We start from the raw sequence: 23,844 nt of genomic DNA on the forward strand, positions 1-23,844 counted from the left end.
CCAGTGTGTTGATGTGTCTCCATTCTCCAGTGTGTTGATGTGTCACCTCTCTCCAGTGTGTTGATGTGTCTCCTTTCTCCAGTGTGTTGATGTGTCTCCATTCTCCAGTGTGTTGATGTGTCTCTCTCTCCAGTGTGTCGATGTGTCTCCTTTCTCCAGTGTGTTGATGTGTCTCCATTCTCCAGTGTGTTGATGTGTCTCCTTTCTCCCGTGTGTTGATGTGTCTCCTCTCTCCAGTGTGTTGATGTGTCTCCTTTCTCCAGTGTGTTGATGTGTCTCCATTCTCCAGTGTGTTGATGTGTCACCTCTCTCCAGTGTGTTGATGTGTCTCCTTTCTCCAGTGTGTTGATGTGTCTCCTCTCTCCAGTGTGCTGATGTGTCTCCTTTCTCCAGTGTGTTGATGTCTCCTCTCTCCAGTGTGTTGATGTGTCTCCTTTCTCCAGTGTGTTGATGTGTCTCCTCTCTCCAGTGTGTTGATGTGTCTCCTTTCTCCAGTGTGTTGATGTGTGTCTCCTTTCTCCAGTGTGTTGATGTGTCTCCTTTCTCCAGTGTGTTGATGTGTCTCCTTTCTCCAGTGTGTTGATGTGTCTCCTCTCTCCAGTGTGTTGATGTGTCTCCTTTCTCCAGTGTGTTGATGTGTCTCCATTCTCCAGTGTGTTGATGTGTCTCCTTTCTCCAGTGTGTTGATGTGTCTCCTTTCTCCAGTGTTTTGATGTGTCTCCTTTCTCCAGTGTGTTGATGTGTCTCCTCTCTCCAGTGTGTTGATGTGTCTCCTTTCTCCAGTGTGTTGATGTGTCTCCTTTCTCCAGTGTGTTGATGTGTCTCCATTCTCCAGTGTGTTGATGTGTCTCCTTTCTCCAGTGTGTTGATGTGTCTCCTTTCTCCAGTGTGTTGACGTGTCTCCTTTCTCCAGTGTGTTGATGTGTCTCCTTTCTCCAGTGTGTTGATGTGTCCTCTCTCCAGTGTGTTGATGTGTCCTTTCTCCAGTGTGTTGATGTGTCTCCTTTCTCCAGTGTGTTGATGTGTCTCCTCTCTCCAGTGTGTTGATGTGTCTCCTTTCTCCAGTGTGTTGATGTGTCTCCTCTCTCCAGTGTGTTGATGTGTCTCCTTTCTCCAGTGTGTTGATGTGTCTCCTTTCTCCAGTGTGTTGATGTGTCTCCTCTCTCCAGTGTGTTGTGTCTCCTCTCTCCAGTGTGTTGTGTCTCCTCTCTCCAGTGTGTTGTTGTGTCTCCTTTCTCCAGTGTGTTGATGTGTCTCCTCTCTCTCCAGTGTGTTGATGTGTCTCCTTTCTCCAGTGTGTTGATGTGTCTCCTTTCTCCAGTGTGTTGATGTGTCTCCTTTCTCCAGTGTGTTGATGTGTCTCCTTTCTCCAGTGTGTTGATGTGTCTCCTTTCTCCAGTGTGTTGATGTGTCTCCTTTCTCCAGTGTGTTGATGTGTCTCCTTTCTCCAGTGTGTTGATGTGTCTCCATTCTCCAGTGTGTTGATGTGTCACCTCTCTCCAGTGTGTTGATGTGTCTCCTTTCTCCAGTGTGTTGATGTGTCTCCTTTCTCCAGTGTGTTGATGTGTCTCCTTTATCCAGTGTGTTGATGTGTCTCCTTTCTCCAGTGTGTTGATGTGTCTCCTTTCTCCAGTGTGTTGATGTGTCTTCTTTCTCCAGTGTGTTGATGTGTCTCCTTTCTCCAGTGTGTTGATGTGTCTCCTTTCTCCAGTGTGTTGATGTGTCTCCTCTCTCCAGTGTGTTGATGTGTCTCCTTTCTCCAGTGTGTTGATGTGTCTCCATTCTCCAGTGTGTTGATGTGTCTCCTTTCTCCTGTGTGTTGATGTGTCTCCTCTCTCCAGTGTGTTGATGTGTCTCCTTTCTCCAGTGTGTTGATGTGTCTCCATTCTCCAGTGTGTTGATGTGTCACCTCTCTCCAGTGTGTTGATGTGTCTCCTCTCTCCAGTGTGTTGATGTGTCTCCTCTCTCCAGTGTGTTGATGTGTCTCCTTTCTCCAGTGTGTTGATGTGTCTCCTCTCTCCAGTGTGTTGATGTGTCTCCTTTCTCCAGTGTGTTGATGTGTCTCCTCTCTCCAGTGTGTTGATGTGTCTCCTTTCTCCAGTGTGTTGATGTGTCTCCTTTCTCCAGTGTGTTGATGTGTCTCCTTTCTCCAGTGTGTTGATGTGTCTCCTTTCTCCAGTGTGTTGATGTGTCTCCTCTCTCCAGTGTGTTGATGTGTCTCCTCTCTCCAGTGTGTTGATGTGTCTCCTTTCTCCAGTGTGTTGATGTGTCTCCTTTCTCCAGTGTGTTGATGTGTCTCCTTTCTCCAGTGTGTTGATGTGTCTCCTCTCTCCAGTGTGTTGATGTGTCTCCTCTCTCCAGTGTGTTGATGTGTCTCCTTTCTCCAGTGTGTTGATGTGTCTCCTCTCTCCAGTGTGTTGATGTGTCTCCTTTCTCCCGTGTGTTGATGTGTCTCCTCTCTCCAGTGTGATGATGTGTCTCCTCTCTCCAGTGTGTTGATGTGTCTCCTTGCTCCAGTGTGTTGATGTGTCTCCTTTCTCCCGTGTGTTGATGTGTCTCCTCTCTCCAGTGTGATGATGTGTCTCCTTACTCCAGTGTGTTGATGTGTCACCTTTCTCCAGTGTGTTGATGTGTCTCCTTTCTCCAGTGTGTTGATGTGTCTCCATTCTCCAGTGTGTTGATGTGTCTCCATTCTCCAGTGTGTTGATGTGTCTCCTTTCTCCAGTGTGTTGATGTGTCTCCTCTCTCCAGTGTGTTGATGTGTCTCCTTTCTCCAGTGTGTTGATGTGTCTCCATTCTCCAGTGTGTTGATGTGTCTCCTCTCTCCAGTGTGTTGATGTGTCTCCTTTCTCCAGTGTGTTGATGTGTCTCCATTCTCCAGTGTGTTGATGTGTCACCTCTCTCCAGTGTGTTGATGTGTCTCCTTTCTCCAGTGTGTTGATGTGTCTCCATTCTCCAGTGTGTTGATGTGTCTCCTCTCTCCAGTGTGTCGATGTGTCTCCTTTCTCCAGTGTGTTGATGTGTCTCCATTCTCCAGTGTGTTGATGTGTCTCCTTTCTCCCGTGTGTTGATGTGTCTCCTCTCTCCAGTGTGTTGATGTGTCTCCTTTCTCCAGTGTGTTGATGTGTCTCCATTCTCCAGTGTGTTGATGTGTCACCTCTCTCCAGTGTGTTGATGTGTCTCCTTTCTCCAGTGTGTTGATGTGTCTCCTCTCTCCAGTGTGCTGATGTGTCTCCTTTCTCCAGTGTGTTGATGTCTCCTCTCTCCAGTGTGTTGATGTGTCTCCTTTCTCCAGTGTGTTGATGTGTCTCCTCTCTCCAGTGTGTTGATGTGTCTCCTTTCTCCAGTGTGTTGATGTGTGTCTCCTTTCTCCAGTGTGTTGATGTGTCTCCTTTCTCCAGTGTGTTGATGTGTCTCCTTTCTCCAGTGTGTTGATGTGTCTCCTCTCTCCAGTGTGTTGATGTGTCTCCTTTCTCCAGTGTGTTGATGTGTCTCCATTCTCCAGTGTGTTGATGTGTCTCCTTTCTCCAGTGTGTTGATGTGTCTCCTTTCTCCAGTGTTTTGATGTGTCTCCTTTCTCCAGTGTGTTGATGTGTCTCCTCTCTCCAGTGTGTTGATGTGTCTCCTTTCTCCAGTGTGTTGATGTGTCTCCTTTCTCCAGTGTGTTGATGTGTCTCCATTCTCCAGTGTGTTGATGTGTCTCCTTTCTCCAGTGTGTTGATGTGTCTCCTTTCTCCAGTGTGTTGACGTGTCTCCTTTCTCCAGTGTGTTGATGTGTCTCCTTTCTCCAGTGTGTTGATGTGTCTCCTCTCTCCAGTGTGTTGATGTGTCCTTTCTCCAGTGTGTTGATGTGTCTCCTTTCTCCAGTGTGTTGATGTGTCTCCCTCTCTCCAGTGTGTTGATGTGTCTCCTTTCTCCAGTGTGTTGATGTGTCTCCTCTCTCCAGTGTGTTGATGTGTCTCCTTTCTCCAGTGTGTTGATGTGTCTCCTTTCTCCAGTGTGTTGATGTGTCTCCTCTCTCCAGTGTGTTGTGTCTCCTCTCTCCAGTGTGTTGTGTCTCCTCTCTCCAGTGTGTTGTTGTGTCTCCTTTCTCCAGTGTGTTGATGTGTCTCCTCTCTCCAGTGTGTTGATGTGTCTCCTTTCTCCAGTGTGTTGATGTGTCTCCTTTCTCCAGTGTGTTGATGTGTCTCCTTTCTCCAGTGTGTTGATGTGTCTCCTTTCTCCAGTGTGTTGATGTGTCTCCTCTCTCCAGTGTGTTGATGTGTCTCCTTTCTCCAGTGTGTTGATGTGTCTCCATTCTCCAGTGTGTTGATGTGTCACCTCTCTCCAGTGTGTTGATGTGTCTCCTTTCTCCAGTGTGTTGATGTGTCTCCTTTCTCCAGTGTGTTGATGTGTCTCCTTTATCCAGTGTGTTGATGTGTCTCCTTTCTCCAGTGTGTTGATGTGTCTCCTTTCTCCAGTGTGTTGATGTGTCTTCTTTCTCCAGTGTGTTGATGTGTCTCCTTTCTCCAGTGTGTTGATGTGTCTCCTTTCTCCAGTGTGTTGATGTGTCTCCTCTCTCCAGTGTTGATGTGTCTCCTTTCTCCAGTGTGTTGATGTGTCTCCTTTCTCCAGTGTGTTGATGTGTCTCCTTTCTCCAGTGTGTTGATGCGTCTCCTTTCTCGAGTGTGTTGATGTGTCTCCATTCTCCAGTGTGTTGATGTGTCACCTCTCTCCAGTGTGTTGATGTGTCTCCTCTCTCCAGTGTGATGATGTGTCTCCTTTCTCCAGTGTGTTGATGTGTCTCCTTTCTCCAGTGTGTTGATGTGTCTCCTTTCTCCAGTGTGTTGATGTGTCTCCATTCTCCAGTGTGTTGATGTGTCTCCTTTCTCCAGTGTGTTGATGTGTCTCCTTTCTCCAGTGTGTTGTGTCTCCTTTCTCCAGTGTGTTGATGTGCGTCTCCTTTCTCCAGTGTGTTGATGTGTCTCCTTTCTCCAGTGTGTTGATGTGTCTCCTTTCTCCCGTGTGTTGATGTGTCTCCTTTCTCCAGTGTTGTTGATGTGTCTCCTTTCTCCAGTGTGTTGATGTGTCTCCTTTCTCCCGTGTGTTGATGTGTCTCCTCTCTCCAGTGTGATGATGTGTCTCCTTTCTCCAGTGTGTTGATGTGTCTCCTTTCTCCAGTGTGTTGATGTGTCTCCTTTCTCCAGTGTGTTGATGTGTCTCCTTTCTCCAGTGTGTTGATGTGTCTCCTTTCTCCAGTGTGTTGATGTGTCTCCTTTCTCCAGTGTGTTGATGTGTCTCCTCTCTCCAGTGTGTTGATGTGTCTCCTTTCTCCAGTGTGTTGATGTGTCTCCTTTCTCCAGTGTGTTGATGTGTCTCCTTTCTCCAGTGTGTTGATGTGTCTCCTTTCTCCAGTGTGTTGATGTGTCTCCTTTCTCCAGTGTGTTGATGCTCTCCTTTCTCGAGTGTGTTGATGTGTCTCCATTCTCCAGTGTGTTGATGTGTCACCTCTCTCCAGTGTGTTGATGTGTCTCCTCTCTCCAGTGTGATGATGTGTCTCCTTTCTCCAGTGTGTTGATGTGTCTCCTTTCTCCAGAGTGTTGATGTGTCTCTTTCTCCAGTGTGTTGATGTGTCTCCATTCTCCAGTGTGTTGATGTGTCACCTCTCTCCAGTGTGTTGATGTGTCTCCCTCTCCAGTGTGTTGATGTGTGTCTCCTCTCTCCAGTGTGTTGTTGTGTCTCCTTTCTCCAGTGTGTTGATGTGTCTCCTCTCTCCAGTGTGTTGATGTGTCTCCTTTCTCCAGTGTGTTGATGTGTCTCCTTTCTCCAGTGTGTTGATGTGTCTCCTCTCTCCAGTGTGTTGATGTGTCTCCTTTCTCCAGTGTGTTGATGTGTCTCCTTTCTCCAGTGTGTTGTGTCTCCTTTCTCCAGTGTGTTGATGTGTCTCCTCTCTCCAGTGTGATGATGTGTCTCCTTTCTCCAGTGTGTTGATGTGTCTCCTTTCTCCAGTGTGTTGATGTGTCTCCTTTCTCCAGTGTGTTGTTGTGTCTCCTTTCTCCAGTGTGTTGATGTGTCTCCTTTCTCCAGTGTGTTGATGTGTCTTCTTTCTCCAGTGTGTTGATGTCTCCTTTCTCCAGTGTGTTGTGTCTCCTTTCTCCAGTGTGTTGATGTGCGTCTCCTTTCTGCAGTGTGTTGATGTGTCTCCTTTCTCCCGTGTGTTGATGTGTCTCTTTCTCCAGTGTGTTGATGTGACTCCTTTCTCCAGTGTGTTGATGTGTCTCCTTTCTCCCGTGTGTTGATGTGTCTCCTCTCTCCAGTGTGATAATGTGTCTCCTTTCTCCAGTGTGTTGATGTGTCTCCTTTCTCCAGTGTGTTGATGTGTCTCCTCTCTCCAGTGTGATGATGTGTCTCCTTTCTCCAGTGTGTTGATGTGTCTCCTTTCTCCAGTGTGTTGATGTGTCTCCTTTCTCCAGTGTGTTGATGTGTCTCCTTTCTCCAGTGTGTTGATGTGTCTCCTTTCTCCAGTGTGTTGTTGTGTCTCCTCTCTCCAGTGTGTTGATGTGTCTCCTTTCTCCAGTGTGTTGATGTGTCTCCTCTCTCCAGTGTGTTGATGTGTCTCCTTTCTCCCGTGTGTTGATGTGTCTCCTCTCTCCAGTGTGTTGATGTGTCTCCTTTCTCCAGTGTGTTGATGTGTCTCCATTCTCCAGTGTGTTGTGTCTCCTTTCTCCAGTGTGTTGATGTGCGTCTCCTTTCTCCAGTGTGTTGATGTGTCTCCTTTCTCCCGTGTGTTGATGTGTCTCCTTTCTCCAGTGTGTTGATGTGTCTCCTTTCTCCAGTGTGTTGATGTGTCTCCTTTCTCCCGTGTGTTGATGTGTCTCCTCTCTCCAGTGTGATGATGTGTCTCCTTTCTCCAGTGTGTTGATGTGTCTCCTTTCTCCAGTGTGTTGATGTGTCTCCTTTCTCCAGTGTGTTGATGTGTCTCCTCTCTCCAGTGTGTTGATGTGTCTCCTTTCTCCAGTGTGTTGATGTGTCTCCTTTCTCCAGTGTGTTGATGTGTCTCCTCTCTCCAGTGTGTTGTTGTGTCTCCTCTCTCCAGTGTGTTGATGTGTCTCCTTTCTCCAGTGTGTTGATGTGTCTCCTCTCTCCAGTGTGTTGATGTGTCTCCTTTCTCCAGTGTGTTGATGTGTCTCCTCTCTCCAGTGTGTTGATGTGTCTCCTTTCTCCAGTGTGTTGATGTGTCTCCTCTCTCCAGTGTGTTGATGTGTCTCCTTTCTCCAGTGTGTTGATGTGTCTCCTTTCTCCCGTGTGTTGATGTGTCTCCTCTCTCCAGTGTGATGATGTGTCTCCTTTCTCCAGTGTGTTGATGTGTCTCCTTTCTCCCGTGTGTTGATGTGTCTCCTCTCTCCAGTGTGATGATGTGTCTCCTTTCTCCAGTGTGTTGATGTGTCACCTTTCTCCAGTGTGTTGATGTGTCTGCTTTCTCCAGTGTGTTGATGTGTCTCCATTCTCCAGTGTGTTGATGTGTCTCCATTCTCCAGTGTGTTGATGTGTCTCCTTTCTCCAGTGTGTTGATGTGTCTCCTCTCCAGTGTGTTGATGTGTCTCCTTTCTCCAGTGTGTTGATGTGTCTCCATTCTCCAGTGTGTTGATGTGTCTCCTCTCTCCAGTGTGTTGATGTGTCTCCTTTCTCCAGTGTGTTGATGTGTCTCCATTCTCCAGTGTGTTGATGTGTCACCTCTCTCCAGTGTGTTGATGTGTCTCCTTTCTCCAGTGTGTTGATGTGTCTCCATTCTCCAGTGTGTTGATGTGTCTCCTCTCTCCAGTGTGTTGATGTGTCTCCTTTCTCCAGTGTGTTGATGTGTCTCCATTCTCCAGTGTGTTGATGTGTCTCCTTTCTCCCGTGTGTTGATGTGTCTCCTCTCTCCAGTGTGTTGATGTGTCTCCTTTCTCCAGTGTGTTGATGTGTCTCCATTCTCCAGTGTGTTGATGTGTCACCTCTCTCCAGTGTGTTGATGGGTCTCCTTTCTCCAGTGTGTTGATGTTTCTCCTCTCTCCAGTGTGTTGATGTGTCTCCTTTCTCCAGTGTGTTGATGTGTCTCCTCTCTCCAGTGTGTTGATGTGTCTCCTTTCTCCAGTGTGTTGATGTGTCTCCTCTCTCCAGTGTGTTGATGTGTCTCCTTTCTCCAGTGTGTTGATGTGTGTCTCCTTTCTCCAGTGTGTTGATGTGTCTCCTTTCTCCAGTGTGTTGATGTGTCTCCTTTCTCCAGTGTGTTGATGTGTCTCCTCTCTCCAGTGTGTTGATGTGTCTCCTTTCTCCAGTGTGTTGATGTGTCTCCATTCTCCAGTGTGTTGATGTGTCTCCTTTCTCCAGTGTGTTGATGTGTCTCCTTTCTCCAGTGTGTTGATGTGCGTCTCCTTTCTCCAGTGTGTTGATGTGTCTCCTCTCTCCAGTGTGTTGATGTGTCTCCTTTCTCCAGTGTGTTGATGTGTCTCCTTTCTCCAGTGTGTTGATGTGTCTCCTCTCTCCAGTGTGTTGATGTGTCTCCTTTCTCCAGTGTGTTGATGTGTCTCCTTTCTCCAGTGTGTTGATGTGTCACCTCTCTCCAGTGTGTTGATGTGTCTCCTCTCTCCAGTGTGTTGATGTGTCTCCTTTCTCCAGTGTGTTGATGTGTCTCCTCTCTCCAGTGTGTTGATGTGTCTCCTTTCTCCAGTGTGTTGATGGGTCTCCTTTCTCCAGTGTGTTGACGTGTCTCCTTTCTCCAGTGTGTTGATGTGTCTCCTTTCTCCAGTGTGTTGATGTGTCTCCTCTCTCCAGTGTGTTGATGTGTCTCCTTTCTCCAGTGTGTTGATGTGTCTCCTTTCTCCAGTGTGTTGATGTGTCTCCTTTCTCCAGTGGGTTGATGTGTCTCCTCTCTCCAGTGTGTTGATGTGTCCTTTCTCCAGTGTGTTGATGTGTCTCCTTTCTCCAGTGTGTTGATGTGTCTCCTCTCTCCAGTGTGTTGATGTGTCTCCTTTCTCCAGTGTGTTGATGTGTCTCCTCTTTCCAGTGTGTTGATGTGTCTCCTTTCTCCAGTGTGTTGATGTGTCTCCTTTCTCCAGTGTGTTGATGTGTCTCCCTCTCCAGTGTGTTGTGTCTCCCTCTCCAGTGTGTTGTGTCTCCTCTCTCCAGTGTGTTGTTGTGTCTCCTTTCTCCAGTGTGTTGATGTGTCTCCTCTCTCCAGTGTGTTGATGTGTCTCCTTTCTCCAGTGTGTTGTGTCTCCTTTCTCCAGTGTGTTGATGTGTCTCCTTTCACCAGTGTGTTGATGTGTCTCCTTTCTCCAGTGTGTTGATGTGTCTCCTTTCTCCAGTGTGTTGATGTGTCTCCTCTCTCCAGTGTGTTGATGTGTCTCCTTTCTCCAGTGTGTTGATGTGTCTCCTTTCTCCAGTGTGTTGATGTGTCTCCTTTCTCCAGTGTGTTGTGTCTCCTTTCTCCAGTGTTGTTGATGTGTCTCCTTTCTCCAGTGTGTTGATGTGTCTCCTTTCTCCAGTGTGTTGATGTGTCTCCTTTCTCCAGTGTGTTGATGTCTCCTTTCGAGTGTGTTGATGTGTCTCCATTCTCCAGTGTGTTGATGTGTCACCTCTCTCCAGTGTGTTGATGTGTCTCCTCTCTCCAGTGTGATGATGTCTCCTTTCTCCAGTGTGTTGTTGTGTCTCCTTTCTCCAGTGTGTTGATGTGTCTCCTTTCTCCAGTGTGTTGTGTCTCCTTTCTCCAGTGTGTTGATGTGTCCTCTCTCCAGTGTGTTGATGTGTCTCCTTTCTCCAGTGTGTTGATGTGTCTCCTTTCTCCAGTGTGTTGATGTGTCTCCTTTCTCCAGTGTGTTGATGTGTCTCCTCTCTCCAGTGTGTTGATGTGTCCTTTCCAGTGTGTTGATGTGTCTCCTTTCTCCAGTGTGTTGATGTGTCTCCTCTCTCCAGTGTGTTGATGTGTCTCCTTCTCCAGTGTGTTGATGTGTCTCCTCTCTCCAGTGTGTCTCCTTTCTCCAGTGTGTTGATGTGTCTCCTTTCTCCAGTGTGTTGATGTGTCTCCAGTGTGTTGTGTCTCCTCTCTCCAGTGTGTGTCTCTCCTCTCTCCAGTGTGTTGTTGTGTCTCCTTTCTCCAGTGTGTTGATGTGTGTCCTCTCTCCAGTGTGTTGATGTGTCTCCTTTCTCCAGTGTGTTGTGTCTCCTTTCTCCAGTGTGTTGATGTGTCTCCTTTCTCCAGTGTGTTGATGTGTCTCCTTTCTCCAGTGTGTTGATGTGTCTCCTTTCTCGAGTGTGTTGATGTGTCTCCATTCTCCAGTGTGTTGATGTGTCTCCTCTCTCCAGTGTGTTGATGTGTCTCCTCTCTCCAGTGTGATGATGTGTCTCCTTTCTCCAGTGTGTTGATGTGTCTCCTTTCTCCAGAGTGTTGATGTGTCTCCTTTCTCCAGTGTGTTGATGTGTCTCCATTCTCCAGTGTGTTGATGTGTCACCTCTCTCCAGTGTGTTGATGTGTCTCCTCTCTCCAGTGTGTTGATGTGTGTCTCCTCTCTCCAGTGTGTTGTTGTGTCTCCTTTCTCCAGTGTGTTGATGTGTCTCCTCTCTCCAGTGTGTTGATGTGTCTCCTTTCTCCAGTGTGTTGATGTGTCTCCTTTCCAGTGTGTTGATGTGTCTCCTCTCTCCAGTGTGTTGATGTGTCTCCTTTCTCCAGTGTGTTGATGTGTCTCCTTTCTCCAGTGTGTTGTCTCCTTTCTCCAGTGTGTTGATCTCTCCTCTCTCCAGTGTGATGATGTGTCTCCTTTCTCCAGTGTGTTGATGTCTCCTTTCTCCAGTGTGTTGATGTGTCTCCTTTCTCCAGTGTGTTGTTGTGTCTCCTTTCTCCAGTGTGTTGATGTGTCTCCTTTCTCCAGTGTGTTGATGTGTCTCCTTTCTCCAGTGTGTTGATGTCTCCTTTCTCCAGTGTGTTGTGTCTCCTTTCTCCAGTGTGTTGATGTGTCTCCTTTCTGCAGTGTGTTGATGTGTCTCCTTTCTCCAGTGTGTTGATGTGTCTCCTTTCTCCCGTGTGTTGATGTGTCTCCTCTCTCCAGTGTGATAATGTGTCTCCTTTCTCCAGTGTGTTGATGTGTCTCCTTTCTCCAGTGTGTTGATGTGTCTCCTCTCTCCAGTGTGATGATGTGCTCCTTTCTCCAGTGTGTTGATGTGTCTCCTTTCTCCAGTGTGTTGATGTGTCTCCTTCTCCAGTGTGTTGATGTGTCTCCTTTCTCCAGTGTGTTGATGTGTCTCCTTTCTCCAGTGTGTTGTTGTGTCTCCTCTCTCCAGTGTGTTGATGTGTCTCCTTTCTCCAGTGTGTTGATGTGTCTCCATTCTCCAGTGTGTGTGTCTCCTTTCTCCAGTGTGTTGATGTGTCTCCTTTCTCCAGTGTGTTGATGTGTCTCCTTTCTCCAGTGTGTTGATGTGTCTCCTTTCTCCAGTGTGTTGATGTGTCTCCTCTCTCCAGTGTGTTGATGTGTCTCCTTTCTCCAGTGTGTTGATGTGTCTCCTTTCTCCAGTGTGTTGATGTGTCTCCTCTCTCCAGTGTGATGATGTGTCTCCTTTCTCCAGTGTGTTGATGTGTCTCCTTTCTCCAGTGTGTTGATGTGTCTCCTTTCTCCAGTGTGTTGATGTGTCTCCCTCTCCAGTGTGTTGATGTGTCTCCTTTCTCCAGTGTGTTGATGTGTCTCCTTTCTCCAGTGTGTTGATGTGTCTCCTCTCTCCAGTGTGTTGTTGTGTCTCCTCTCTCCAGTGTGTTGATGTGTCTCCTTTCTCCAGTGTGTTGATGTGTCTCCTCTCTCCAGTGTGTTGATGTGTCTCATTTCTCCGTGTCTCTCCAGTGTGATGATGTGTCTCCTCTCTCCAGTGTGTTGATGTGTCTCCTTTCTCCAGTGTGTTGATGTGTCTCCTTTCTCCAGTGTGTTGATGTGTCTCCTCTCTCCAGTGTGATGATGTGTCTCCTTTCTCCAGTGTGTTGATGTGTCACCTTTCTCCAGTGTGTTGATGTGTCTCCTTTCTCCAGTGTGTTGATGTGTCTCCATTCTCCAGTGTGTTGATGTGTCTCCATTCTCCAGTGTGTTGATGTGTCTCCTTTCTCCAGTGTGTTGATGTGTCTCCTCTCTCCAGTGTGTTGATGTGTCTCCCTTTCTCCAGTGTGTTGATGTGTCTCCATTCTCCAGTGTGTTGATGTGTCTCCTCTCTCCAGTGTGTTGATGTGTCTCCTTTCTCCAGTGTGTTGATGTGTCTCCATTCTCCAGTGTGTTGATGTGTCACCTTTCTCCAGTGTGTTGATGTGTCTCCTTTCTCCAGTGTGTTGATGTGTCTCCATTCTCCAGTGTGTTGATTCTCTCCAGTGTGTTGATGTGTCTCCTTTCTCCAGTGTGTTGATGTGTCTCCATTCTCCAGTGTGTTGATGTGTCTCCTTTCTCCAGTGTGTTGATGTGTCTCCTCTCTCCAGTGTGTTGATGTGTCTCCTTTCTCCAGTGTGTTGATGTGTCTCCATTCTCCAGTGTGTTGATGTGTCACCTCTCTCCAGTGTGTTGATGTGTCTCCTTTCTCCAGTGTGTTGATGTGTCTCCTCTCTCCAGTGTGTTGATGTGTCTCCTTTCTCCAGTGTGTTGATGTGTCCTCTCTCCAGTGTGTTGATGTGTCTCCTTTCTCCAGTGTGTTGATGTGTCTCCTCTCTCCAGTGTGTTGATGTGTCTCCTTTCTCCAGTGTGTTGATGTGTGTCTCCTTTCTCCAGTGTGTTGATGTGTCTCCTTTCTCCAGTGTGTTGATGTGTCTCCTTTCTCCAGTGTGTTGATGTGTCTCCTCTCTCCAGTGTGTTGATGTGTCTCCTTTCTCCAGTGTGTTGATGTGTCTCCATTCTCCAGTGTGTTGATGTGTCTCCTTTCTCCAGTGTGTTGATGTGTCTCCTTTCTCCAGTGTGTTGATGTGTCTCCTTTCTCCAGTGTGTTGATGTGTCTCCTCTCTCCAGTGTGTGTCTCCTTTCTCCAGTGTGTTGATGTGTCTCCTTTCTCCAGTGTGTTGATGTGTCTCCTTTCTCCAGTGTGTTGATGTGTCTCCTTTCTCCAGTGTGTTGATGTGTCACTCTCTCCAGTGTGTTGATGTGTCCTTTCTCCAGTGTGTTGATGTGTCTCCTTTCTCCAGTGTGTTGATGTGTCTCCTCTCTCCAGTGTGTTGATGTGTCTCCTTTCTCCAGTGTGTTGATGGGTCTCCCCTTTCTCCAGTGTGTTGACGTGTCTCCTTTCTCCAGTGTGTTGATGTGTCTCCTTTCTCCAGTGTGTTGATGTGCCTCCTCTCCAGTGTGTTGATGTGTCTCCTTTCTCCAGTGTGTTGATGTGTCTCCTTTCTCCAGTGTGTTGATGTGTCTCCTTTCTCCAGTGTGTTGATGTGTCTCCTCTCTCCAGTGTGTTGATGTGTCCTTTCTCCAGTGTGTTGATGTGTCTCCTTTCTCCAGTGTGTTGATGTGTCTCCTCTCTCCAGTGTGTTGATGTGTCTCCTTTCTCCAGTGTGTTGATGTGTCTCCTCTTTCCAGTGTGTTGATGTGTCTCCTTCTCCAGTGTGTTGATGTGTCTCCTTTCTCCAGTGTGTTGATGTGTCTCCTCTCTCCAGTGTGTTGTGTCTCCTCTCTCCATGTGTCTCCTCTCTCCAGTGTGTTGTTGTGTCTCCTTTCTCCAGTGTGTTGATGTGTCTCCTCTCTCCAGTGTGATGTGTCTCCTTTCTCCAGTGTGTGTCTCCTTTCTCCAGTGTGATGATGTGTCTCCCTTTCTCCAGTGTGTTGATGTGTCTCCTTTCTCCAGTGTGTTGATGTGTCTCCTCTCTCCAGTGTGATGATGTGTCTCCTTTCTCCAGTGTGTTGATGTGTCACCTTTCTCCAGTGTGTTGATGTGTCTCCTTTCTCCAGTGTGTTGATGTGTCTCCATTCTCCAGTGTGTTGATGTGTCTCCATTCTCCAGTGTGTTGATGTGTCTCCTTTCTCCAGTGTGTTGATGTGTCTCCTCTCTCCAGTGTGTTGATGTGTCTCCTTTCTCCAGTGTGTTGATGTGTCTCCATTCTCCAGTGTGTTGATGTGTCTCCCTCTCCAGTGTGTTGATGTGTCTCCTTTCTCCAGTGTGTTGATGTGTCTCCATTCTCCAGTGTGTTGATGTGTCACCTCTCCAGTGTGTTGATGTGTCTCCTTTCTCCAGTGTGTTGATGTGTCTCCATTCTCCAGTGTGTTGATGTGTCTCCTCTCTCCAGTGTGTTGATGTGTCTCCTTTCTCCAGTGTGTTGATGTGTCTCCATTCTCCAGTGTGTTGATGTGTCTCCTTTCTCCAGTGTGTTGATGTGTCTCCCTCTCCAGTGTGTTGATGTGTCTCCTTTCTCCAGTGTGTTGATGTGTCTCCATTCTCCAGTGTGTTGATGTGTCACCTCTCTCCAGTGTGTTGATGTGTCTCCTTTCTCCAGTGTGTTGATGTGTCTCCTCTCCAGTGTGTTGATGTGTCTCCTTTCTCCAGTGTGTTGATGTGTCTCCTCTCTCCAGTGTGTTGATGTGTCTCCTTTCTCCAGTGTGTTGATGTGTCTCCTCTCTCCAGTGTGTTGATGTGTCTCCTTTCTCCAGTGTGTTGATGTGTCTCCTTTCTCCAGTGTGTTGATGTGTCTCCTTTCTCCAGTGTGTTGATGTGTCTCCTTTCTCCAGTGTGTTGATGTGTCTCCTCTCTCCAGTGTGTTGATGTGTCTCCTTTCTCCAGTGTGTTGATGTGTCTCCATTCTCCAGTGTGTTGATGTGTCTCCTTTCTCCAGTGTGTTGATGTGTCTCCTCTCTCCAGTGTGTTGATGTGTCTCCTTTCTCCAGTGTGTTGATGTGTCTCCTCTCTCCAGTGTGTTGATGTGTCTCCTTTCTCCAGTGTGTTGATGTGTCTCCTTTCTCCAGTGTGTTGATGTGTCTCCTTTCTCCAGTGTGTTGATGTGTCTCCTTTCTCCAGTGTGTTGATGTGTCTCCTTTCTCCAGTGTGTTGATGTGTCACCTCTTCTCCAGTGTGTTGATGTGTCTCCTTTCTCCAGTGTGTTGATGTGTCTCCTTCTCCAGTGTGTTGATGTGTCTCCTTTCTCCAGTGTGTTGATGTGTCTCCTTTCTCCAGTGTGTTGATGGGTCTCCTTTCTCCAGTGTGTTGATGTGTCTCCTTTCTCCAGTGTGTTGATGTGTCTCCTTTCTCCAGTGTGTTGATGTGTCTCCTCTCTCCAGTGTGTTGATGTGTCTCCTTTCTCCAGTGTGTTGATGTGTCTCCTTTCTCCAGTGTGTTGATGTGTCTCCTTTCTCCAGTGTGTTGATGTGTCTCCTCTCTCCAGTGTGTTGATGTGTCCTTTCTCCAGTGTGTTGATGTGTCTCCTTTCTCCAGTGTGTTGATGTGTCTCCTCTCTCCAGTGTGTTGATGTGTCTCCTTTCTCCAGTGTGTTGATGTGTCTCCTCTTTCCAGTGTGTTGATGTGTCACCTTTCTCCAGTGTGTTGATGTGTCTCCTTTCTCCAGTGTGTTGATGTGTCTCCTCTCTCCAGTGTGTTGTGTCTCCTCTCTCCAGTGTGTTGTGTCTCCTCTCTCCAGTGTGTTGATGTGTCTCCTTTCTCCAGTGTGTTGATGTGTCTCCTCTCTCCAGTGTGTTGATGTGTCTCCTTTCTCCAGTGTGTTGTGTCTCCTTTCTCCAGTGTGTTGATGTGTCTCCTTTCTCCAGTGTGTTGATGTGTCTCCTTTCTCCAGTGTGTTGATGTGTCTCCTTTCTCCAGTGTGTTGATGTGTCTCCTCTCTCCAGTGTGTTGATGTGTCTCCTTTCTCTCCAGTGTGTTGTTGTGTCTCCTTTCTCCAGTGTGTTGATGTGTCTCCTTTCTCCAGTGTGTTGTGTCTCCTTTCTCCAGTGTGTTGATGTGTCTCCTTTCTCCAGTGTGTTGATGTGTCTCCTTTCTCCAGTGTGTTGATGTGTCTCCTCTCTCCAGTGTGTTGATGTGTCTCCTTTCTCCAGTGTGTTGATGTGTCTCCATTCTCCAGTGTGTTGATGTGTCACCTCTCTCCAGTGTGTTGATGTGTCTCCTCTCTCCAGTGTGTTGATGTGTCTCCTTTCTCCAGTGTGTTGTTGTGTCTCCTCTCTCCAGTGTGTTGATGTGTCTCCTTTCTCCAGTGTGTTGATGTGTCTCCTTTCTCCAGTGTGTTGATGTGTCTCCTTTCTCCAGTGTGTTGATGTGTCTCCTTTCTCCAGTGTGTTGATGTGTCTCCTCTCTCCAGTGTGTTGATGTGTCTCCTTTCTCCAGTGTGTTGATGTGTCTCCTTCTCCAGTGTGTTGATGTGTCTCCTTTCTCCAGTGTGATGATGTGTCTCCTTTCTCCAGTGTGTTGTTGTGTCTCCTTTCTCCAGTGTGTTGATGTGTCTCCTTTCTCCAGTGTGTTGTGTCTCCTTTCTCCAGTGTGTTGATGTGTCTCCTCTCTCCAGTGTGTTGATGTGTCTCCTTTCTCCAGTGTGTTGATGTGTCTCCTTTCTCCAGTGTGTTGATGTGTCTCCTTTCTCCAGTGTGTTGATGTGTCTCCTCTCTCCAGTGTGTTGATGTGTCCTTTCTCCAGTGTGTTGATGTGTCTCCTTTCTCCAGTGTGTTGATGTGTCTCCTTTCTCCAGTGTGTTGATGTGTCTCCTTTCTCCAGTGTGTTGATGTGTCTCCTCTCTCCAGTGTGTTGATGTGTCTCCTTTCTCCAGTGTGTTGATGTGTCTCCTTTCTCCAGTGTGTTTATGTGTCTCCTCTCTCCAGTGTGTTGATGTCTCCTCTCTCCAGTGTGTTGTGTCTCCTCTCTCCAGTGTGTTGTTGTGTCTCCTTTCTCCAGTGTGTTGATGTGTCTCCTCTCTCCAGTGTGTTGATGTGTCTCCTTTCTCCAGTGTGTTGTGTCTCCTTTCTCCAGTGTGTTGATGTGTCTCCTTTCACCAGTGTGTTGATGTGTCTCCTTTCTCCAGTGTGTTGATGTGTCTCCTTTCTCCAGTGTGTTGATGTGTCTCCTCACTCCAGTGTGTTGATGTGTCTCCTTTCTCCAGTGTGTTGTTGTGTCTCCTTTCTCCAGTGTGTTGATGTGTCTCCTTTCTCCAGTGTGTTGTGTCTCCTTTCTCCAGTGTGTTGATGTGTCTCCTTTCTCCAGTGTGTTGATGTGTCTCCTTTCTCCAGTGTGTTGTGTCTCCTTTCTCCAGTGTGTTGATGTGTCTCCTTTCTCCAGTGTGTTGATGTGTCTCCTCTCTCCAGTGTGTTGATGTGTCTCCTTTCTCCAGTGTGTTGATGTGTCTCCCTTTCTCCAGTGTGTGGTTCCTGTTTGGAGGTGGTTCCAAACTGCCAGGATGGAGAGGTGTTGACGGTGGACGCCAACAGTACAGACCTCTGCTGTCCTGTCTACCACTGTGATGTGAGTTACTCACAGTGGACACACACACACACACACACACACACACACACACACACACACACACACACACACACACACACACACACACACACACACACACACACACACATGTGTTCACAGTGTCTCTGATTCCTGTGTGTGTGTGTGCAGTGATGTGTCCCGGTGTGCTGAGTTGTCATGTCCCTTGGGGATGTCTGTTGTGTGTCCCCTCCAGACCACTGCTGTCCCCTGCACACCTGCGGTAAAGTAGCTTCTTACACCATCACGTAATGGGGGAACGTTTGTCCTCCTCCATCACGTTGCAACCTGTTAGCCTCCAGTTTAATCAGTCTAACTCTCATGTCATTTTTTCAGCCCCAAAAAAAAAAAAAAAACACAAATTGAAAATGTTATTTTTGTTTCCCTGTTTTTCCAGAGTGTGCCTGTGACAAACTGTCGAAACCAAAATGTGTTCTGGTAGGTTTCTGTATGATTCCACATGATAATGGATGTGTTTGTGTTATCTCTGTAGTGGATGTGTTTGTGTTATCTCTGTAGTGGATGTGTTTGTGTTATCTCTGTAGTGGATGTGTTTGTGTTATCTCTGTAGTGGATGTGTTTGTGTTATCTCTGTAGTGGATGTGTTTGTGTTATCTCTGTAGTGGATGTGTTTGTGTTATCTCTGTAGTGGATGTGTTTGTGTTATCTCTGTAGTGGATGTGTTCTCTGTAGTGGATGTGTTTGTGTTATCTCTGTAGTGGATGTGTTTGTGTTATCTCTGTAGTGGATGTGTTTGTGTTATCTCTGTAGTGGATGTGTTTGTGTTATCTCTGTAGTGGATGTGTTTGTGTTATCTCTGTAGTGGATGTGTCTCTGTATTGGATGTGATCATGTTATCTCTGTAGTGGATGTGTTTGTGTTATCTCTGTAATGGATGTGTTCGTGTTATCTCTGTAGTGGATGTGATCATGTTATCTCTGTAGTGGATGTGATCATGTTATCTCTGTAATGGATGTGTTGTGTTATCTCTGTAAGTGGATGTGTTGTGTTATCTCTGTAGTGGATGTGTTCGTGTTATCTCTGTAGTGGATGTGTTATCTCTGTAGTGGATGTGTTCGTGTTATTCTGTAGTGGATGTGTTTGTGTTATCTCTGTAGTGGATGTGTTATCTCTGTAGTGGATGTGTTCGTGTTATCTCTGTAGATGGATGTGTTCGTGTTATCTCTGTAGTGGATGTGTTCGTGTTATCTCTGTAATGGATGTGTCTCTGTAGTGGATGTGTTCGTGTTATCTCTGTAATGGATGTGCTCGTGTTATCTCTGTAGAGGATGTGTTCATGTTATCTCTGTAGTGGATGTGCTCGTGTTATCTCTGTAGAGGATGTGTTCATGTTATCTCTGTAGTGGATGTGTTCGTGTTATCTCTGTAATGGATGTGTCTCTGTAGTGGATGTGTTCGTGTTATCTCTGTAATGGATGTGTTCGTGTTATCTCTGTAGTGGATGTGTTCCTGTTATCTCTGTAATGGATGTGTTCATGTTATCTCTGTAATGGATGTGTTCATGTTATCTCTGTAATGGATGTGTTCGTGTTATCTCTGTAGTGGATGTGTTCGTGTTATCTCTGTAATGGATGTGTCTCTGTAGTGGATGTGTTCGTGTTATCTCTGTAGTGGATGTGTTTGTGTTATCTCTGTAGTGGATGTGTTCGTGTTATCTCTGTAGTGGATGTGTTTGTGTTATCTCTGTAATGGATGTGTCCCTGTAATGGATGTGTTCGTGTTATCTCTGTAGTGGATGTGTGTTCGTATTATCTCTGTAGAGGATGTGTTCGTGTTATCTCTGTAGAGGATATGTTCCTGTTATCTCTGTAATGGATGTGTTTGTGTTATCTCTGTAATGGATGTGTTCGTGTTATCTCTGTAGTGGATGTGTTTTTGTTATCTCTGTAGTGGATGTGTGTTCGTGTTATCTCTGTAATGGATGTGTTCGTGTTATCTCTGTAGTGGATGTGTTCTGTAATGGATGTTATCTCTGTAATGGATGTGTTCGTGTTATCTCTGTAGTGGATGTGTTCGTGTTATCTCTGTAATGGATGTGTCCCTGTAATGGATGTGTTCGTGTTATCTCTTTAATGGACGTATTTTTGTTATCTATGTCATGGATGTGTCCCTGTAATGGATGTGTTATCCCTGTGTTTGTTAGTGCTGTATAGCTGTGCTGTATAGCTGTGCTGTTCGCTGGCTGACGTGTTGTCTTCTGAATAGGGAGAGACCATGCAGGTGGACAGGGCTTTCCTAGCAGACCCAACTAACCAGTGTTTCTGTAAGAGATTTAACTGTGGTAAGTGCACGGGTATCATTAGACAGTAACAAACCTTTTCCATTATACAATCATTTCATATTTCATATTATATAAGTGTTTCATGTACAGTACATTTTCAGTTAATGTGTGTTCATGTACAGTACATTTTCAGTTAATGTGTGTTCATGTACAGTACATTTTCAGTTAATGTTTGTTCGTGTACAGTACATTTTCAGTTAATGTGTGATCGTGTACAGTACATTTTCAACAAATGTGTGTTCATGTACAGTACATTTTCAGTTAATGTGTGTTCATGTACAGTACATTTTCAGTTAATGTGTGATCATGTACAGTACATTTTCAGTTAATGTGTGTTCATGTACAGTACATTTTCAGTTAATGTGTGTTCATGTACAGTACATTTTCAGTTAATGTGTGATCATGTACAGTACATTTTCAGTTAATGTGTGATCATGTACAGTACATTTTCAACAAATGTGTGTTCATGTACAGTACATTTTCAGTTAATGTGTGATCATGTACAGTACATTTTCAGTTAATGTGTGATGTGTGTACATGTGTTGTCTGTGTCTGTTTTTGTACAGTTTCAGTTAATGTGTGATCGTGTACAGTACATTTTAAATGAATGTGTGTTCATGAGTTCATGTGTCTGTCTGTGTCTGTGTCTGTCTGTACCACCCTCTTACAGTGCGTGAGGCAGGATGTGTGTGTGGACGGGGAGCGGGTGTTATGCACCGGGACAGTCCCTCGTGTATCACAGTCAGGAGGGGGTGTGTCTCACCACCCAGTGTAGCCACAGTCTGGATCCCACCACGGGCTTCCACCTCCTCCGCACCGCCACCACCAACTGCTCTGCTCAGTGTCAACCGGTTAGTCAGTTAGCCTCAGGATGCTAATGTCTGATACCTCAACTGCTACAAATGCTACTATTGCTGTCCCTATTCAGTACTCCTAGCCTAATGCTAATGTCTGATACCTCAACTGCTACAAATGCTACTATTGCTGTCCCTATTCAGTACTCCAGCCTAATGCTAATGTCTGATACCTCAACTGCTACAAATGCTACTATTGCTGTCCCTATTCAGTACTCCCAGCCTAATGCTAGTGTTTGATACCTCAACTGCTCCAAATGCTTATTTTGCTGTCCCTATTCAGTACTCCTAGCGTCTGATACCTCAACTGCTACAAATGCTACTATTGCTGTCCCTATTCAGCAGTAGCCTACTGCTAGTATTGTTAATACAGGTACTATTACTCTTACTACAGTATATATGAATATATCAACTCAGGAAAAAAAGAAACATCCTTTTTCAGGACCCTGTCTTTCAAACATAATTTGTAAAAATCCAAATAATTCACAGATCTTCATTGTAAAGGGTTTAAACAATGTTTACCATGCTTTTTCAATGAACCATAAAATTCATGAACATGCACCTGTTCGTTAAGACACTAACAGCTTACAGACGTTAGGCTAAAACTTCCAATGTGCCTTATTTTGAGGACTATTCAGTAGGACAGCCTAAAGAGGCCTTCCTACATACCTCAACTGCAGACAAATGCTACTGAAAAACAATTGCTGTGCCCTGTTTTCCTGCTCTAATGCAGTGAATGTGTCCTTGATATCAACTGCTACAGATGCTACTCATTGCTGTCCCTATTCAGTACATGCCCCAGCCCCTCTGCTAGTGTTTGCCACAGTAAAGAGCCCGGGAGATCCCACAATGTCCGGGCTGCAGGTGCCTTGGTGGAAGAGCGAGCAAGAACAAATGCTTATTTTGCTGTCCCATGTACTTGGTTCAGAATCTTGTTATGTTTACTAAACAGAAAATATAGCGTCTGATACCTCAACTACACAAATTTGCTACTATTGCTGTCCCTATTCAGTAGTAGCCTGAGAGACGGAATAAATGCTATATTGTTAGTCTACAGGTACTATACTACAGTAGATATGAATATATACATAAAATACAGGTACTATAACTATTACTACAGTACATATGAATATATATATATAAAATACAGGTAATAACTATTACTACAGTAGATATGAATAATGTACAGTGGGGCAAAAATGTATTTAGTCAGCCACCAATTGTGCAAGTTCTCATACTTAAAAAGATGAGAGAGGCCTGTAATTTTCATCATAGGTACACTTCAAGTATCAGACAAAATGAGGAAAAACATCCAGAAAATCACATGTTTCCTGAATTTATTTCAATGGTGGAAAATAAGTATTTGGTCACCTACAAACAAGCAATATTTCTGGCTCTCACAGACCTGTAACAGCTTCTTTAAGAGGCTCCTCTGTCCTCAACGTTGCTTTATTAATGGTTTTGTTTGAACTTATTATCCTAAAAGACACCTTCCACAACCTCAAACAGTCACACTCCAAACTCCACTATGGCCAAGACCAAAGAGCTGTCAAAAGACACCAGAAACAAAATTGTAGACCTGCACCAGGCTGGGAAGACTGAATCTGCAATAGGTAATGCACTTGGTTTGAAGAAATCAACTGTGGGAGCAATTATTAGGAAATGTAAGACATACAAGACCACTGATAATCTCCTCGATTTGGGGCACGCAAGATCTCACCCCGTGGGGTCAAAATGATCACAAGAACGGTGAGCAAAAATCCCAGAACCACGGGGGACCTCAAATGACCTGCAGAGTGCTGGGACCAAAGTAACATCAGCCTACCATCAATAACAGATACGCCGCCAGGGAACAAATCCCTGCAGTGCCAGACGTGTTGCTTAAGCCAGTACATGTCCAGGCCCGTCTCAGTTTGCTGAGAGCATTTGGTGATCCAGAAGAAGATTGGGAGAATGTCATATGGTCAGATGAAACCAAAATATAACTTTTTGGGTCCTGTTTGGAGGACAAAGAATAGGTTGCATCCAAAGAACACCATACCTACTGTGAAGCATGGGGTGGAAACATCATGCTTTGGGGCTGTTTTTTTCTGCAAAGGGACCAGTGCGACTGACCAGTAAAGGAATTCATGAAATGCCTGTATCTGAATTTTGAGTGAAAACCTCCTTCCATCAGCAAGGGCATTGAAGATGAAACGTGGCTGGGTCTTTCAGCATGACAATGATCCCAAACACACCTGCCATCTGGTGAAGAGTGCCTTAGGTATCTGGTCCTGGAGTGGCTGCCAGGTCTGCAGATCTCAACACCATAGAAAATCTTTGGAGGGAGTTGAAAGTCCGTGTTGCCCAGCAACAGCCCCAAAACATCACTGCTCTAGAGGAGATCTGCATGGAGGAATGCCACCAGCAACAGTGTGTGAAAACCTTGAAGACTTACTGAAAACGTTTGATCTGTCATTGCCAACAAAGGGATATAACAAAGTATTCAGAAACTTTTGTTATTGACCAAATACTTATTTTCCACCATAATTTGCTAAATTCATTAAAAATCCTAAAATATGTTTTTTTTTTTCCTCATTTTGTGTGGCCTAGTTGAAGTGTACCTATGATGAAAATTACAGGCCTCTCTCATAAAGTGGGAGAACTTGCACAATTGGTGGCTGACTAAATACTTTTGCCCCACTGTATGTATATAAAATACAGGTACTATAACTATTACTACAGTATATATGAATAATGCAGCTGGTGGTGATATAGATATACATACTATTTATATATTGACAGAATGTGTGTATATATATATATAAAATACAGGTACTATAACTATCACTAGTATATGAATATATATGTATATATATATATTGTGTGCGTGTATATATATATATAAAATACAGGTACTATAACTATCACTACAGTATATATGAATATTTATATATGTATACAGTGTGCGTGTATATATATATATAAAATACAGGTACTATAACTATTACTACAGTATATATGAATATATATATATATATATATATTTGTGCGTGATTATATATATAAAATACAGGTACTATAACTATCACTACAGTATATATGAATATATATGTTACCGTAGGACTGTACTATCTTTTAGAACCAGATATACATCCCTCCCAAAGAACAGATGATGTGCTGTGGTGTCTGCAGGAACATCTCCTGTCTCTACCACAATGACAACGGTACTACACTCCTCTACAAGGTACAGTACAGCAATGGTTCACCCTCTGATTG

General features: G+C 45.4%; 1 protein-coding gene across 1 annotated transcript in view; it reads left to right on the forward strand.

The window, feature by feature from the left end:
* LOC127918608 (otogelin-like protein) overlaps positions 1-23,844 on the forward strand; it is a gene marked incomplete at its 5' end in the record, with an annotated part of 57,003 nt that overhangs the window by 24,413 nt on the left and 8,746 nt on the right. The window contains 5 exons of the mRNA XM_052501882.1: positions 17,309-17,412; positions 17,627-17,653; positions 18,349-18,353; positions 18,452-18,458; positions 18,595-18,602. Of these exons, the coding sequence (XP_052357842.1) occupies positions 17,309-17,412; positions 17,627-17,653; positions 18,349-18,353; positions 18,452-18,458; positions 18,595-18,602 (151 nt within the window). The remainder of the gene's footprint in view (positions 1-17,308; positions 17,413-17,626; positions 17,654-18,348; positions 18,354-18,451; positions 18,459-18,594; positions 18,603-23,844) is intronic.

Source organism: Oncorhynchus keta, unplaced genomic scaffold, assembly GCF_023373465.1.
Source record: "Oncorhynchus keta strain PuntledgeMale-10-30-2019 unplaced genomic scaffold, Oket_V2 Un_contig_14602_pilon_pilon, whole genome shotgun sequence".
Classification (NCBI taxonomy): domain Eukaryota; kingdom Metazoa; phylum Chordata; class Actinopteri; order Salmoniformes; family Salmonidae; genus Oncorhynchus; species Oncorhynchus keta.